This window comes from Balaenoptera musculus, chromosome 6, assembly GCF_009873245.2.
Source record: "Balaenoptera musculus isolate JJ_BM4_2016_0621 chromosome 6, mBalMus1.pri.v3, whole genome shotgun sequence".
Taxonomy (NCBI): domain Eukaryota; kingdom Metazoa; phylum Chordata; class Mammalia; order Artiodactyla; family Balaenopteridae; genus Balaenoptera; species Balaenoptera musculus.
This window is the reverse complement of record NC_045790.1, coordinates 69,431,288-69,449,116: the sequence shown is the minus strand read 5'-3', so window position 1 is coordinate 69,449,116 and position 17,829 is coordinate 69,431,288. Positions and strand designations below refer to the sequence as shown.

The following is a 17,829-nucleotide window of genomic DNA, read 5'->3' as shown; positions in this document are numbered from 1 at the left end:
GCAGTGACACAGGAACTTTGGGCAAAAGGGCAAATGCATCAGAGGAATGCTGAGTGAGGCTGCTGGGTGGAGGCCCCTGAAAAATGTAGCATTGTTGGCAGGAGATGACCAGTCCTGCCCTCTGTTGGGTCTATAAAGTTAGCATGCAGGGAGCCCAACCTCTTTTGTTCATTTGCTGGAGTCGTAATCAATGCCCAGAAAACAGGATACCCCTCAACACCTAACACAACCTGTAAAAAGCATCCAAAACCAATACACTTCCTAGTTCTAGGAATACACCTAATCGAACGCATATTAGCTCCCTCCACTACACATTAGGCATCTGCAATTTCCTAAAGTTAGAATGAATTTGCTACAACCTTTCATTTCCTCCACATGGAAGCAGCATGCTGTGGCAGGGAAAGAGTAAATGCAGCTGATAAAACTCCCTGTATACCCTGCATATGACACTGGGGAGCATCAAAGTAGCTGGTGATGGAGTTTCGGATTTCCTTAGAGAGATGAGCAAAAACAAAGCGGGGGGTTAACTTGAAATAGATGAATACATACATTGGGCTGCACTGCCTGAAAGTTTCTGCTTCGGAGATGAACTATACTTATGACCTTAGGAGTCTGAGGACTTCTGATCTATGTCCGCTGTCTTCTACGAGCCAGATAGCCATAGAACCCCCAGAATTAGCTCAAAGATTATAAAACGAGCAAAATAAGGTGCAAAATCTTGTTACAAAAGAAGAATCATGGGTCCTCGTCCCGGATCAGCTTAAAAAAAACCTCACCCTGTGGTATTAGCTAAGTCCAATAAGCATTATGTAATTCAGTTTCCATGTTTTTTAAATGGAGAAAGAAAAACTCTTCTATAGTCTACTTTATAAATTTGTTGTGAAGCTCAGTAAGTAAAAGAAGTGTAAGTGCTTTGCACTGTTAAAAGCTGAAACTCATTATGCATGGAAGGCACTAGTAGTATTAGTATTATGCTTGTGGGGAGGCTTGATATAAAAGCTGGCCTTGATTTTAAAAGATGGGGATAAAAAGTCACTCAAAACAATTAGTTTTGGCTGTTGCCAATGCTGTATTAAATACATTGGCTTTGAAATACTGGTACCTGGAAAGACCCTTTGTAGGTTAAATAAAGCCTCCCAACTTCTGTATGATAAGCATCCAAAGAAGTCAGAGTCATTTAACTTCTTATGGGTAAGTCCACAACCTCAGTCTTGCTTCTTGGTCTTAGTTAATTGAATCTCCCCCCTCCCCCAACCCCAGCTCAGGGCTTTGTCTTCTTCTGCAATCTGGACCCACTATCAGTTTTACTCTCCTCACTGACCTTGGTCTTAAGAGACCCATGGAATGGGGCAGGGAGGGGGGGGTATCTTATTTTATACCTGGAAAAATTTGCTCACCTTGTGTTTCTTCAGATAGAAAAGCTGGATGCCTTGAGTTGCATTAAGTAATGTCTCTTTCAAAGCAAACTTGGCAAAATAAATGAACTCACAAGATGTCAAAGTCTTCCTCTTGAGCAATTAATATTTGTGCACAGGGACCACCTTGGGAATCTGATAGAATCTATGAATCTTTCCACAGAGAAATATGCATTTCAACATACACAATACACACATTTTATATATGATTTCAGGAGGCTCACGTACCCTTTGGAGAAGGATTAGGACCTGCGGCTCATGGGCACCATTTTGAAGATTAACCTTGTTACAAATACTATGACTCTAAGAGCGTAGGTAGCTAGATAGTCTTACTATCTTACTCTTAAAGAAAAGAGCTTTTTTTTAGTAGAGGGATTGCAGAAGAAGCTTGTTTCAGCATGCTTTGTAAACTGGAAGTCAGAATCTTACCTCTGGCAACATGATAAGGCTGAATGTCAGGATAAAGAGAACCATATTTACTCCATACATCCATCTCAAGAAGAGGAAGTATGAGGCCACCGATGAGCCAAACTGACCTATTCAAAAGAAAATAAAAGTTTGGAAAAAAGGTCAAAACAAGACAAAAGCCATGTCTTGGTGCTTTCCAAAATAAGTCTTCTCATTGCAACACACGGGTTCTTTTCTTTACAGGCTCTAGCATTTTCTTTTTCTATCCAGAAGGAGAAAATGTTAACACGATGGAAGTAGATGTAGCTGTGTAGAATGACTACGGTGGCATTCTACACAATGACTACATCTTTAGAGTCCATCCAAGAGAAAGCTGCCTTTTGCTTGGCAGCTAGGATTGCTATTTGAAGAGCCCATCTTGTTCTTTGAGTTAACACAGTTAAGTGAGCAAAGGTATATAAAGTGGTTATGTTACTGAGTCCAAGCTCCTATCGCTCACTGCAGGACAGGCCAATAAACCAAGCGATGAGGTGTTGGGGCGAGGAATAACGACTTTATTCGGAAAGCCAGCAGACCGAGAAGATGGTGAAGTCATGCCCCAAAGAACCATCTTGCCTGAGTTAGAATTCAGGCTTCTTTTATACGACAAGGGGAGGGAGTAAAGCCAAACATTTCCTGGTTCCGTCCAGCCTCCGAAGAGGATGTGTTCATTTCTCCCTTCCTGCAGTCATTCACAGGTGGGCCTGGTCAGGATGTTTCCCACGAGCTAAACAAAGGTATTTTAGCTTAGTGCTCATTACCTGGAAGGCAGGGTTCCCAAAAATGGGCCATTATGAATAATTTAAGCTTATAGGTAACATCCCTTTAGTGATTAATGTAACAGAATACAAAGGTTCTTCCCTATTACAGTTACTACAATGCCTGGCCAGTAGTTAGCAGCATTCTAATTATTTTGATAGTTACTGAACTTCTTCCTCCTTTTTCTCAAGCAACAATGTTCTTCTCAAAAAAGTTTACCACATCTCTTATGGACGGTTATCCTATACACCATCCTGTGCTGTCCTCCTGTGTAAATGGCATTTCACAGGTAGTATAGACGCTGAAGTCCATTTACTCTTCACATATTTATCTTCTGTCAGGAATTCTCTTAGATGTGAAACACAATATCAGAGACAGGATTGCTGCCCTAATGCAACTTACATTTTACTGAGATGTGGGAACAACAAATATGCAATAATTTTAAAAGAAATAAAGAAATATACATTTATCATAATACATATTACATTATATGTATGTTTGATATATGTAATATTATATGTCATCTATTACATGTATATATTATGTGTATTACATAGTATATATGTATGTTATGTATGATATATATCATATAGGTATGTATTATATATGTATATGACATATGTATTATATATTATATATAATATATATTACAGATAATCATATTATTATAAAAGTATATATAATAATTTAGCCAGATCAGTCCTAGAGGGAAGAAGGTAAAATTATGGGAGGAGTTGCTTTAGGTAGGCTCATCAAGGAAGGTATACCAGAGAGGTAACATTTGAGCACAGATCTGAAGTTGAAGGAACAGGCAGCAAAGCCCAGAGCTGGGGAAGAGCAGCTCAAGCAGAGGAAAGTGCAGGGACAAATATCGTGAGGGAAGCAAGAGCTCAGGACAACTGAGGAACAAACCTAAGGGCTGTCCGGTTGGAGCACAGTGAACAAAGTAAAGTGGTGATGGATACGGATGAAGAAAGAAACCAAACCACAGTGTGTGGGGTCTCTTAGGGAAACGTAAAAAGTGAGAATTTTATGTTTAATGTGATGAAGTCATTGACAGGTGTTAAGCAGTGGGGGTGAGGCGGGGGAACTTGACCTTTAAACAGTCACTTCGGGTCTGGGGAATGAATTTGGAGGGCATAGGCAAGAATGTGCTGTCAGCTCGCACTCACCCCAGGGAAAGTGAAATGATCTGTGCAATTTTTATTGACTGAGTCAAAAAACAAAAACATTCTCTTACATCAGAGAATGGAAGAGGAAGAAAAAACCGGAATTTGAGTCTCTGGTTGAGATCTCATAGATTAACAAAAGCCAAGTTTCTTTGAAAATCACTTAAGATACAACATCAAGTTGCTAGTTTTCCCAGTCTTCCCAGTTTTCATTTTCAGTTGCCCAAGAAGAATCAGTGAACATTCTCAGCTACCCACTGCATCAGGCCCTTTGTCCTGACTCATTTAGCAAAACACCTCCTGGGGACCATTGGCTTTCTTGAGGCCTCTAGCTTTTGAAGCATTACCGATGGAGGAGCATTATTACAGGAGGAGGGAGGTTCATGTGGAGCAAATTTCAGCCTCTGCTTACTAAGATGAGGCCAAGCTCACATGAGAGTCAGACCTCTATTTCCAGAATTTAGCCCACTCTTTAGGTACCACTTACTTATTTCTCATAACGCTGTGGTAGTTTTTTGTTTTTGTTTTTGTTTTTAAAGAAATAAAACTTTCTTTATTCATAGATGACTTCATTGTCTATGTAGAAAATCCTAAAGAATTTTTAATAAGCTATTGAAACTAACCAGTGAGTTTAGCAAGGTTATGGGATACAGTGTTAAATTTTGAAAATAAATAACATTTCTGTACACTAGCGATGAATAATCAAAAATGGAAATTAAAAGACAATACAACTTACAATATCATCAAAAATATGAAATAGGGATAAAGTTGATAAAATATGCACAAAATTTGTACACTGAAAACTGTAAAACATTGTTGAGAGACATTTTAAAAGACCTAAATAAATGGAGAGATATACTGTGTTCACAGAACAAAAGACTCAATATTGTTAAGATGGCAATCGTTTCCAAATTTACCTACAGATTCAAGGCAATTCCAATCAAAATTTCAGAAGGTAGTTTCTATAAAATGATAAACTGATCATAAAATTTGTAAGAAAATGACAAGAATAGCCAGAAACACCTTGAAAAACAAGCAAAATTGGAGGATTTATACTACCTGATTTCAAAACTTACCACAAAGCTAAAGTAATCAGAGTATGATATTGACATAAAGATAAACATAGATCAATGGAACAGAATAGGGATTCAGAAATGGCCCTACACATATATAATCAGTTGATTTCTTTTTACAAAAGTGCCAAAGCAATTCAATGGTGAAAATAATCTTTTCAACAATGATGCTGGAACAATTAAATACCCATATGTAAAATAAAATAAAACAAAAATAAATGAAAACTCTCCACTCTTACCTCAAACCATTTACAAAAATTAACTCAAAATGGGTCATAGACTTAAGTATTTAAGAGTTAAAACTATAAAACTCTAGGAGAAAACACAGCATAATATCTTGGTCACCCTGGGTTTGGCAAAGGTTTTTTAAAAATAGGACCCAAAAAGTACATGCTATTAAATTTTTAAAATCCTTAAATTGCACCTTATAATAATTAATATCTTTCACTTTTCCAAAGATTCTGATAAATAAAAAGGTAAGTCACAGCATGGGAGAAAAGATATGTGAACATATATCTGACAAAGTATTTGGGTCTATAATATACAAAAAAATCTTACAACTCAATAAGAAGACTAACATTCTAATAAACAATGCACAAAAATTTTGAAAAAACATTTCACCTAAGAAGTTCTATGAATGGAAAATAAGCACCTGAAAAGATGCACAATGTCATTAGTCACCAGGGAAATGAAAATCAACTACACACCTACTAGAATGGCTGAAATAAAGACTGATCATACCATATGTTGCTGAGGATGTGAAGCAGCTAGAACTCTCTCTTTCACTATTGATGGAAATGGAAATTAGGACAACCACTTTGGAAAACAGTTTGGCAGTGTCTTAAAATGTTAAACATAACACATATCATAGTAGTAGACCAGCTATTCTACTTCTAGTTATTTACGCAAGAGAAATAAAAACATGTCTTAACCCAAGACTTGTACACAAATATTCATAGCAGCTTTGTTTGTAATAGCCCAAAGCTAAACTGGAAACAACTCACAAGTCCATAATGGATAAGCAAATTGTGGCATATACATACAATAGAATACTACTAATAAAAAGAAACTAATGATATATGCAAAAGCATGGATAAGTCTCAAAATAATTATAAATGAAACAGCCAGGCAAAAAATGCATACTCCATAATAATATTTGTACAAAATTCTAGAAAATGCAATCTACAGTGACAGAAAGCAGATTGCTGGTTGATTGGGGATGGTGGTGGTCATGGAGGGATATGTTACAAAGGGGCACAAGGAAACTTTTGTGAGGGAAGCGTGTGTTTTGTTTCCTGATTGTATGGTTTCATGTGTGTATACATATGCCCCTAGTTATCAAATTGTATACATAAATATGTGCAATTTGTTTTATGTTGATTATACCTCAATGCAACTATAAAAATAAAAAATAAAAACACAAAGAAGATAAAATAGAAGACTTCTTCTCTCTCATGTTTCAGATTGAGTGTAACTATGACACGGCTGATATGGTAGCTCTATGGTATCTGGGACTCAGCTCATTCCATTATATTCATATGATAGCCAGTGGGAAAGAGGGGAAAGCAGTGGAAGGCAAATCCTTTCTTTTAAGGGCATAAACTGGACTTTGAACACATCACTTCTGCTAACATCCCACTGAACTGTGTTACATGACCACAACTTACCAAGGGAGGCCAGGAGATATAGTCTTTAAACTGTGCTATCATGTACCTAGCTAAGACTCAGCTACCATTACTAAGAGGTAAGAGTTAGAAATCTCTACCCACCCCCACCCACCCCATACTGGGGTAGTTTTTACAGAAACCTAAAGGGAATTCAATGTCTAATTGGACATTTTGAAAGAAATCAGTTACTTTTAAGTCTGAGTATTTGGATTCATTTCACTTTGTAGAGGGGTTCAGAGTTCTATAAGATTTCTAAAAGTGTGTGATATTGAAAAACACGCCCCCCACGTGTTGTAACCAGATGCCCTGGTCTGTCTGCAGAAATGCTGAAGCAGATCGTCCCCTCCTAGGACATCTGATCATCCACCTGGCTCCCAGTGATTTCATATCATTTCATGGCCCTTATCTATGTTCTCTGGTATCAACTACCAGAGGGCTGCCTCAGCCAGGTTCACTCGTCATGTTTTATTGAAGGCAGTGGACTTCCAGCTTGTTAGTCATTCCAGTTGTTCATTAACAACATTCATCTTTAGGTATCCAGGGCAAGCTTTTCCCTGGAAACACACGTGAAACCCTCTGGTACACAGTTCCGAGCACAGGATACTGACCCACCCTTCCCTCCCTCCCTCCCTCCTTCCTTCTTTCCTTCCTTCCTTACTGGCTTTTTACACTTTTGCTCTTCTAACTAGCACCATGGCCCACCCTTTCCCAGTCCCCCATACACAACCCCTGGCAAATGAGGGTAGAGTATAAATATACCTAAAAGCAAAAAAGAGAAGCAAATTAAAATGTTTCAGCTATACGTATACATATATCCCCTCTTTTTTGGATTTCCTTCCCATTTAGGTCACCACAGAGCATTGAGTAGAGTTCCCTGTGCTATACAGTATGTTCTCATTAGTTATCTATTTTATACATAGTAGTGTATATATGTCAGTCTCAATATCCCAATTCATCCCACCCTCTTTCCCCCCCTTGGTGTCCATATGTTTGTTCTCTACGTCTGTGTCCCTATTTCTGCTTTGCAAATAGGTTCATCTGTATCATTTTTCTAGATTCCACATATATGTGGTAATATACAATATTTGTTTTTCTCTTTCTGACTTACTTCACTCTGTAGAAATCCAAAAAGGAGGGGATATATGTATACGTACAGCTGATTCACTTTGCTGTACAGCAGAAAGTAACACAACATTGTAAAGCAACTATACTCCACTAAAAAAAAAAATGTTTCAGAAAGTACCCCCTACCCTATGTATAATCCATATTCATAATGGGTAAAAAAGTTTAGACTCAAAGCTTCCAAACTCCAGTTTTTAGACTTAACAGTGGCTTCACAACAATTTTATTCGGAAGTAGAGAAGTGACAGCTAAGGCTTTTCTTTACAAAATCCTAGGTATAAGGAAAATGAATTGCAAGAAAACAGATTTCATTAAAACCAGAGTGATTGTAGGAAAGACCTAGACACAGGTCAAAGAGACCAAAGTATCCAGAAGACAATGTTCCTTCTGCATGACACCTACCAGTGGCAGAAGGGGAAAGAACAGTAACAAAACAAACAAAGATCAAAGATCATAAAGGAGAGAAAACAAATCAACCAGTTGACATCAAAGCTCCATATGCCCTTTCCCTTTCTCAACACAAAAATGAAAAAGAAGACATTTTCCCTCTTCATGTGCATTTATCCTAGCAGTTCCATCCTCCTAGAGTTTGTTGACTGGAAAAGGCATTTCCTAAAAAAGGAAACCTTTCTATAGTGTACCTAAAAGAGCATAATTAAAAAGAACAGTGCTTAGTCTCTCAAATAAAACTGATTTATTCTTGTAAAGAACAATAATGAGGAATAATAATAATAGTAGCTAACATATTTTGATGGTCAATTACATATACTAAGAACATTACCAGCATCAACTCGTTTTACTACCTCGACAACCTGATAAGGTTAAGAATTATTAGTCCTACTGTGTGGATGGGGAATCAAAAGCTTAAACACAGCAGTTGACTGATCCAAGACTTGATTAATAATACTAATAGCTAAAATTTAATGAATCTTTGTTCCAGATACCTATTTGATCTCTGCATATTAATTAATTCATTTAATCATCATCAAATCCCTGCCAGGGGAATCTATTGTACTCCCATTTTACAAGAGACTAAATTCCATAGGTTACACACCTGGTAAATGATGGAGCCAGGGTTACATATGTATTGATAGTTACGTAGGTAGTAAATGATGGAGCCAGAGTTCTAAATCAGATAGTTTTGATCTATAGGTGTCTGACTCCAAATCTCGATTTCTCTTATCCACAGTGCTATATTGCTCCTCAAGTATAATCATAGTTAAATTCATTTTTTTAAAAAAACTATGCTATATAGAATAAATAGGCAATGAATGTGTGTGTGAAAGAATAGATATAGATAATATCCATCAATCAGCTAAGGCTGGTCAAATTCACAAATTTGGATTGTGCCCATAAATGACCAATTCCTTTTCTCTTTAATCTAACTAATAAATGCTATTTCCTTAGTAAATTATTAATATATGAAAACAGTCTTCGGTATTTATTAAAGTGAGGCCTAAAGCTTATGCAATATTCTTATTCCTGAATTTTCTGTGTTTCCTTTAAATTAATGTTAAAGTTTCATCTCTCCCTCTGGTTATTTATTATTAAGGCAGAGTAATTTGTAGTCTGTCATCATGTATAATTTCCTCTTGAACAGATGGGTAATAAGACAAGCAGATAAATATGAACATTTCTAAATGGGAAAAGACCAGTTAAATCACCTGCTGTAAAGTACAATATAAATACCATCTTGTTAGGCTAGGATTCAAAGCACAGTTTCTTTCAAACTGGTCTAGGGATAGGGAATTAAATGTGGCAAATTTAATTTATATTTTCTGGTGCCTTTAGGCCAGCAGGGAAGCATGCAGTTTAAACTCTGTGCTTAAGGTTGTCTGTCTAAAGCTACTTCTGGTCTAGAAAAAGAAGAGGTCTATCACACCTTTGGTGCTGTAGTTTACTATTAGGAAGAAGCAGATTTTGATTCTTAGAAAGACTTGTAATCTCCAGCTTGAAAGACATTTAATGATTTAATCCATGGTTTTAACAGTAATGTTGGAGTCACAGTAGGTATATATTATACTTGTACTCCAGGGAGCACAAATGCACAGCTTCTTTAGCAAAATATGCAGTGCAATGTGGTTAATAAGGTGCATCTCTGCAGGTAACCATGTGGTTTTAGGCAGGGCGCTTTTACACGGCTGGCATGATAGTAAAACCCCACAGCATCACCATGTGATGCAAAACTTCACAGAATTCCTCCATGACAAGAATTATCAAAGCTATTTTTTATACGAAAAAAAGTTGGGAGTCATCAGGTGAGTACCTGGTCCACACTAGTATAGGGATCCAGGTCCTACTGGAATCAAAATGGAAACAGCATGAGTTTTAGACTTGACTTGAGTTCCTCTTGTGATTCTGCCAAGTACGGGACAGAGCTTTGTGGAAACTTAATGAAGGCTGGTAATTTGGAACTCCTTCAAAACCAAATTTAGAAAATATTTGGTTAGTATTTATTTAGCGATGGAGCAGTGAGTGAGAGCATGGCGGATTAGAAAGACTTTTGGGAGGGGAGCACGAAGAGAGTGCTTCTCTTTGCCACTTACCACAGTCCATAATCATCTTCATTATTTATTTGCTTGTGTTTTATGAATTGTCTCTCCACTCATGCACGCACATATCAACACATTTGAATGTAAGATCGACCCTTGCCTGTCTTTGTCAGTATTGCATCCCCAGTGCCGAGAAACATGCCTAATAAATGGTAGGCACTCAGTAAGTGAGTATTTGCTCAATCAATTAATCAATCACATCAAGCTTATTCAGAAGATTAAATGAGATATTACGTTAGATGATTCTGACCTTTAAAAGGAATATAATAACATTTCTGAAAATTTTATAAGATTAAATGGCCATTTCTTTAAGAGAAAAGCATTTATATTAGTTTTATAATATAAAGTATAGATATTATAAATAGGGTACATGCTTAATCTACTTTTTTCTGAAAAAAAATTTGCAGAGAAGGTAAATTATTCAGTCCTCTCTTAGTATAAGTCTATTTTCCATTTAACTGTTTCAATAACTTATAACTCAAGAGTATAAAGCAAAGAACTTCACACGCTTACATGGACATCTCAAACTGATTGTAACTAAATTTTGCGGAAAAGCCAAATGTGGAAATAGAGAGCCCTAAATATAAAAGGATTGCCCAAACTATAGAGCCAGAAAGGGGCAAGAAGACCTCAACCTTTCATAAACTGATTGCATGTCCCATTTCTTTCCACCTTTCATTCAGTTCAGCTTGAAAGACCACCACAGACACACGCTTTCCCTATCTGTGGTAAGGTACTTTCTATGAGATGGTTAGTCCAACCCAAAGACTCTGCTAATCTACTCTTAGATAGGTTTCATACTTTTCACTAATGCAATATCCAAAAGTATACAGTGCACTTATGATTATCATTAAGAGCTTAATACATTACATATTTTATAGACTATGAAATATATAATTAAATAAATAACTCATTAAAAAATAAATACATGAGAAAGTGGGAAATAGTTCCCCAAATAGGATAACTATCAAGGAAATCTGAAATTACTTATCATGCCATTGTCCTGGTCTAATCTTCTCTAGGACCCGGTGCAAATGAAAAAGTTTATAAAATCTACTTCAGAGTAAAAATCAGTACACTACACTGAGAAAATGGCAAGCTTTGGGCCCAGACAGACTTCACCTTTTATCTTGGCTCCTCTACTAACTTATTCTGGGACAGTTATTGACCACAACTCTAAAACAGAAAGCTAATATGCACAATGCCGGCATGTTAAAGATTAAATGAAATAATGTTTGTAGGGTTTCTGAGTGGCACTCAGTAAATGGTTGTTATGGTGATTGTTGATAGAATGGAAAATAAGTGTCAATTCTCCACACTGAGGCAAAAAGCAACGCGAAAAGTGAAAAAAATCAGGACAACCTAATCAAAAAATAAATGTGGAAAATAATCCACATTTGCTTGAACTGTCCAGGTTGATTGCTCCAAATTTCTGAGGGAAGAGGGGAGGAGGGAAGATAACTGAAAGTATTATTGAGTAGCTCTCAATATGTTTCTCCCACTGTGACACACATGATAAATTATGGTCATATGTGTAACTCATTCCTATGTGCAATTTCTGGCAATAAAAATAATTCCATTTGTTTCTATCCCACTCAAGATAGGCTATTGCAACACAAGTTAGCATGACATTGCTATTGAGATAGACTGGAACCTGCTCTAGTGTCCTTTAAAAATAAATGATTTGCAAATTGTATATATTTTAGCTATCATTAATTACAAATTTCTTGGGATACATCTCATAATTGATCAAGATTCATCCTTATCATTTCATAAATGAGTAGACTGAGGCTCAGAGGGATTAAATGGCTGGCTCAGAGTCAAACAGCAAATCTGTAGCAAAGCAAGAAAAAAATCCAGAGTTCTTTCAACACACATTGTATCAGGATCTTAATGCTCTAAAGGGCCTTCTGTTTCACAGTGCCTCTCAAGGTACCATATTTTAGCTGCACAGTTAAAACTTAAGAATTTCATGATGACTGTTCTTTTTTTGATGTGTCTAAATTTCTTTTTTCCATTTCCTAGAATGGTAGACGTTTGGAAAATGTCTTCTGTTTAATTTTATTCAACACATATTCATTAGGGCCAAGCAAGTTCTAGGTCTAGGGATCCGGGAAAGAGCAAAACAAAATCTCTGCCTTCATGTCTATTGGAAGAAATGAACACAAAATGAAATGAAATTACTGTATTTTTAATTTATTTTATTTATTATTTATTTAGTAATTTATTTTTAAATTTAGTTTAATTGAGATATAGTAATATAGTATTTTAGATAGTGATAAGTGTTGAGGAGGAAAATAAGGCAAGAAAGGGATGGCACAGGAATATGTGTGAGGAAGTTCAATTAATGAGCTGATGTATTTTAATTCATTGCCATTTGATAATGAGAGACAGAGGACTGAGGGATAGTCACTCCTAAAACGTGCCCAATCTTGTCAGTGAAATATCCATCAACTGTGTTATCTCCCTATGGAGCCTCCATTTTAATTAGGCAACGCAACATTTAGCCAGCAGGAAAATCTGCCCTGCTATCTGGAGGTGCATGGAGGAAAATCAGATCCTAGTCAAAACTATTACAAACCAGAATATGGCAAGATTATGCTCAAAATTATTTTAAATGTTATCCCCTTTTCCTTATACTCTTTATTATTTTAGAAATGACATACTATCATTATTTACAATATTTAAAAATTTTTATTTGCCTTATTCTAAGCCTAGAGCACTATACTAAATGGGTTTTTGATTGAGTATATTCTCCTGCCTTCTCTGTACACTATGAATATTGTACAAAATGAAGGCACAATATGATATTCATATAGCGAGTTCCTGGATGATTATTGCTTATTCTACTTCAGAGGTTTGGAAACGATACTTTAAGATTTCTTCACTGTTTCTAGACATTGTTCATTTCGATTACTGTCTAACACCCAAGTGAATATATATTTTCTGTTTTTTTAATATTTGTATATGAGTTTTTTAATTGAAATATAGTTAATTTATAATATTTAAAGTGAGTATCTATTTTCAATGTCATGTTCATTGCCGAAATAAAATCTCTGCCTTCCCAATGATGATTCAGTGTCATTGTGCACTATACTGACTTCCATGTGCAGAAGAAAAAACAAGGTCAAAATGAAAATATTTTGGTCTAATGCAGGAAGGGAGAATGGGGTCTCCAGTGCTGTGATTGGTAAGTGCTAGCAAATCTTCACAGTGAGCAAAGAGGACATGAAAATGTCTTTGTTTGTTTTCTTGTTTTTAATCTTTCCAATAATTCAGAAACTGAGAAAGGCATCTGATTAGTTTATGAGACATTTATCTAGGACACCATTCCCCATCTAATGAGATCGAATGAGCACTTACTTTCAATTGCCTTGATTTTATTTTCCCAGGGGACACAAGCAGCTTTGAAGTTCTCAAAATCACGAAGAAATTTTGCCCATTTCTGAAAAGAAAGCCAAGTACAACAGTAAAACCCAACTGCTTGTTTGTTAAGATGTTTATCTCCCACACTCATCCCAAAATATCTCATGACAATGAGCTTGGAAAGATCTCTCTGGCATCACATATTGCTTTTTGTAAAAAGGGAAGATGCTAGTTTCACTTGCCTCCCTGTTCCCCACCTACCGCTGGACCAATCTAATTAAAAAATGTTTACTGACTCTCTGTTTTACAGAAAATATGCTGACCACTGAGAAATATCTGTTTATTCTACCACACAATAAGAGAGCAGGGACTGAGTTAGCACCTAATAAGGTGATCAGCAAATGGTGTGTGTTTAATTAAATATTCATTGCATGAAGAAATTAAAGAAATATAAATAAGACATAGTTCCTGCCTTGAAGGGCTTCTGGATCAAGTACACTGTACATAAACAGGTAATTTCTATACAGGATGGTAAGTGCTATGACTTTTCATTCTGGTAGAGGTAGAACAGTCAGCTAAATGGAAAGGCATGGTGTTATAGGAAAAGGAAGAAGAAAAAGAATCATAAATTAGTTTTTATAAAAGATCTTCCTTCCATTTTACCCAACAATGTTGGGTTACCCATGGTCAAGAGGACCACTAAGAAGAAGAATGAGAATGGGGTAGATAACTTTGCACATGTACAGATTATGCTGGGATAATGGGTGAGCTAGACAGACATGGGGAGCCTAAATAAGATTTGAGACAAGTTTGGAGTTTGAAAGATTACCTAGACCAGAAACAACCCAAATATTCATCCATAACAGAATGGATAAATAAATTACAGCATCTTCATATGATGGGATACAACACATAAATAAAAATGAACTATAACTCCCATGACATGAACATATCTCATGAAAATAACATTGCATCAAAGAAGCCAGAAACAAAAGCATAAATGCTATATGATTCCATTTATTTAAATTGTAAAAACAGACAAAACTAATCTATGATATATATGACGTATAAATATATATTACAGATCTATCTATATATTTCATATTTAAGATATATGAACTTTAGTCACAAAACTCCCATCTTTATGGGAATATATTTAGCCTCAGGTGGTAGAACATTTGTAAAGAGGAGATAATAATACCTACATACCTACTTTGCTGTGAGAATTAAATATGGAAAGATTTTTATATAAAGATTCAATTTTTATAGAAGGATTTAATTCAGTGCTTGGCACATAGTAAGTGCTAAATAAATGTTAGTTTCTTTTCTATCTTTTCCAAAGATCTATATTTATATTGGCATATCATTTGTTTTTTCTTATTTTCTATCCAATCTTCAGTTGATGTTCACAGTAGAGAAGAGCTATATGGCCGTGTAACTTGTAGACATTTTGAGAAAGAAACCTTGACCCAGAACCCCTTAACTCCCAGGGAATGAAAATGAAAGGGGCTCAACCTTTTACATTTGGAAGTGATAAAAGCACACAAGTCAGTTTTTTACCATAAATCAATGTTTATCGACTTATTTTCATTTTAACTCCTTTAAAGAGATTTTTAGGACAATTTTTTTCTGAATTATCCCTTTCTCTTAATTTCAGTAACGCAGAATACTCTTTATCTACTGTATACGTACCTATGTATAGACATAACGTATAACATTTTTTTCACTCAGAACAGAACCAGTTTTACCACCCCTCGGGGGCAACACGGCTTCCACTGAGCATAAATGGCATCAACCAAACTGAGCTAAGAAAATACTTACCTTGGCCATCATCATCTTAAATGCAAACCACCGTTTTCCTTTTCCTTTCCCAAGAGCCCCTTCATTTTCACTCACAAATTTTTTTGCTTCCCTGAGGAAATAAAACAAGGGGTGGGTGGCGGTGGGTTGAGATTAATACAGTATAAAGGTAGTGGATATTTAATTTTATTAGGTCTACTGCCTTATTTCTTCTAGACCCTTTCAAACCCTTAACAAGTGAATGTAAGCTGAATTTCATAACCTTGGGACTTGTAATGGATGTTTACGTTTTTAAATTCTGGTCAGAAAGAATGAGATATTTCAGTCTCACTTATTAATCAGCTGGAGTCATGAAAAAGCAAGGAATTTATGCTAAGTGTCAAAATAGAGAACCCTAGTTCTTCTCATTTCTACCACATATAAAATTGAATCTGAAGTTTACTTCAGATTCTGGCGGTCAGAATGTTTATTTTAAAATACTTACTTTCCTTCTTTTTTAAGGATTGCTTTTTTTAAAAAAATAGGGCAGGGAGTTTAGGACAAACTGACATAGAACACGCTTATTGAACTGGTATTTAATCTCATAAAAGCAATTATGACTTAAAACAGAAAAATCATACTCTGTAAAGCAAATGGGGTTGAGGGAAGAGAGAAAAGGAAAGGAATACTTTTTGGCCTCACATTCCGAAAGGGCTTCAAATTTAAACTTTAACGTTATTCCCAAATATTTGTATGTTTAAAGTAGTCACATTAGTGTCTTTGTGTATGTGGTAAAAAGCATTAATTCATCAAAACGGATAAAGTGAACATGTTAAATATACTACAACTTTTGTAACCTTTTTAGTCATTTTCGCTATTGTTGTTTGTTTGAGATATGAAAAGAATATTTAAAATAGAGGCAGTCCAGGCTTGCCTTGACCTCTCTGGGGCCGTAAAAGGCATAACCCAAGAGAACCAAGGGATAATCCAAACCTGGACATTGGTTCTACAGGTACAACGCTGTCGTCAGTTGGGAGGCCCCTGGAATATGTGGTTTTACAGACAAGCCCCTTCAACACATGACTATAAATAAACAACACACAAAGTACTCTTTAAAAAGTGAAAAATGAAACTTCATCCTTAAGAAGGATTTTCTGTGTTCCTTAGTATCAGTGCTAAACTCATGATTTTATAATACCCAGTGATGAAAACAGCACATGTCTGCTAACTTAGCTGATAACTAGAAAATTGTGCCCCATTACTCACCTGTGCATGTGCACCCACCCATGACCTGCCATAAAAACACAAGCACAACAGAGAAGATTCTCTTCAGTCATCAAACAGATTTCCCACATCATTTCCTTAATGGCAGGGACAATATCTTGTCCTTTTGTATCTCTCACAGCACTGTTCACTACTTTGACCATAGGAGGTGTTTAGTAAACTGAAACCTTCTTGAAATAGACCTAAATGGCATAATTTGGATAGATAGAGACAAGGGAGTATCTAATAATTGTATTTTCCACATCAATTAATGCTTAAAGGAAAAATCATTCCTAGACTTTGGGATTGCACCCTTCTCTTTAGTCTTCTCAGAAACTTAGTAGGACAGCTTTTTAGAAATGAAGATTTATTAGGCTGGCCTTGTCAAACACCCTGACATTTGACATGACTTCTGGGCTGTGAAGATTAATAGAAAAACAGTCTCTAGGACATTCTACACATTTTAAAATGTTCAATAAAGCCCCATCAACAAGTATAAACTGAGCTCTCATGGCTGGGTTTTTAGATCCATGCAATCAAAAAACCGTATCACAGTTAAGCTTTAACTATGTGTTACAGAGATAAGACAGGAATGAGTGTGGTACTTAGCAGACACTTTATAAAATGTTGAACTGATCTAAGCTGAAAATCAAGTAACCTGAGTTCTAACCCAGCCTCTGTGATTTGTCTCTGTAATCTTTGCCCATGTTTTTGTCACTCTCTGTACTCACGTTGAGGAGCAATCCCACTTCTCAGAGGAAAGCCTACTTGCTCGGGACTCGCACACACCTGAGCAAGCTCTGGCACAGTTTCCTCCAGTTACTGTGTAGCTTTTAACAGGTCAGGATTCTCGAACAAACAAACAAAAATTGGGCAATTGCTTCCCTGCTTGCTGGGGTGGTGGCGAGAATAAGATGAGACTATAGATGTGAATATGTTGAAGGAATTATTACACTGTCAATTCCACTGTAACACTTGTTTTGAAACCAAGAATCTGTTCTAACATGATTGTTATATTACGGAACAATCTGAACATAACACAGATTTTGTGTTTGCTTACATGTGATTTTATCTACAAGAAACACTGGGTGAATACAAGAAAAAAACACATCCATCTAAACCTAGCAGTATATATACAAAATGCACACACCTCATCAACCAGCTACTTCATGGCACCCCATGTGTTAGAAAAGTCACATCCATTCAGAGCTGGTGTT

At 36.1% G+C, this 17,829-nt stretch overlaps 1 protein-coding gene across 1 annotated transcript in view; it reads right to left on the bottom strand.

Annotated features, from left to right (window-relative positions):
• The window catches only part of TMC1 (transmembrane channel like 1), a 378,985-nt gene that overhangs the window by 61,259 nt on the left and 299,897 nt on the right, over positions 1-17,829 (bottom strand). The window contains 3 exon segments of the mRNA XM_036856685.1: positions 1,845-1,951; positions 13,568-13,649; positions 15,392-15,482. Of these exon segments, the coding sequence (XP_036712580.1) occupies positions 1,845-1,951; positions 13,568-13,649; positions 15,392-15,482 (280 nt within the window).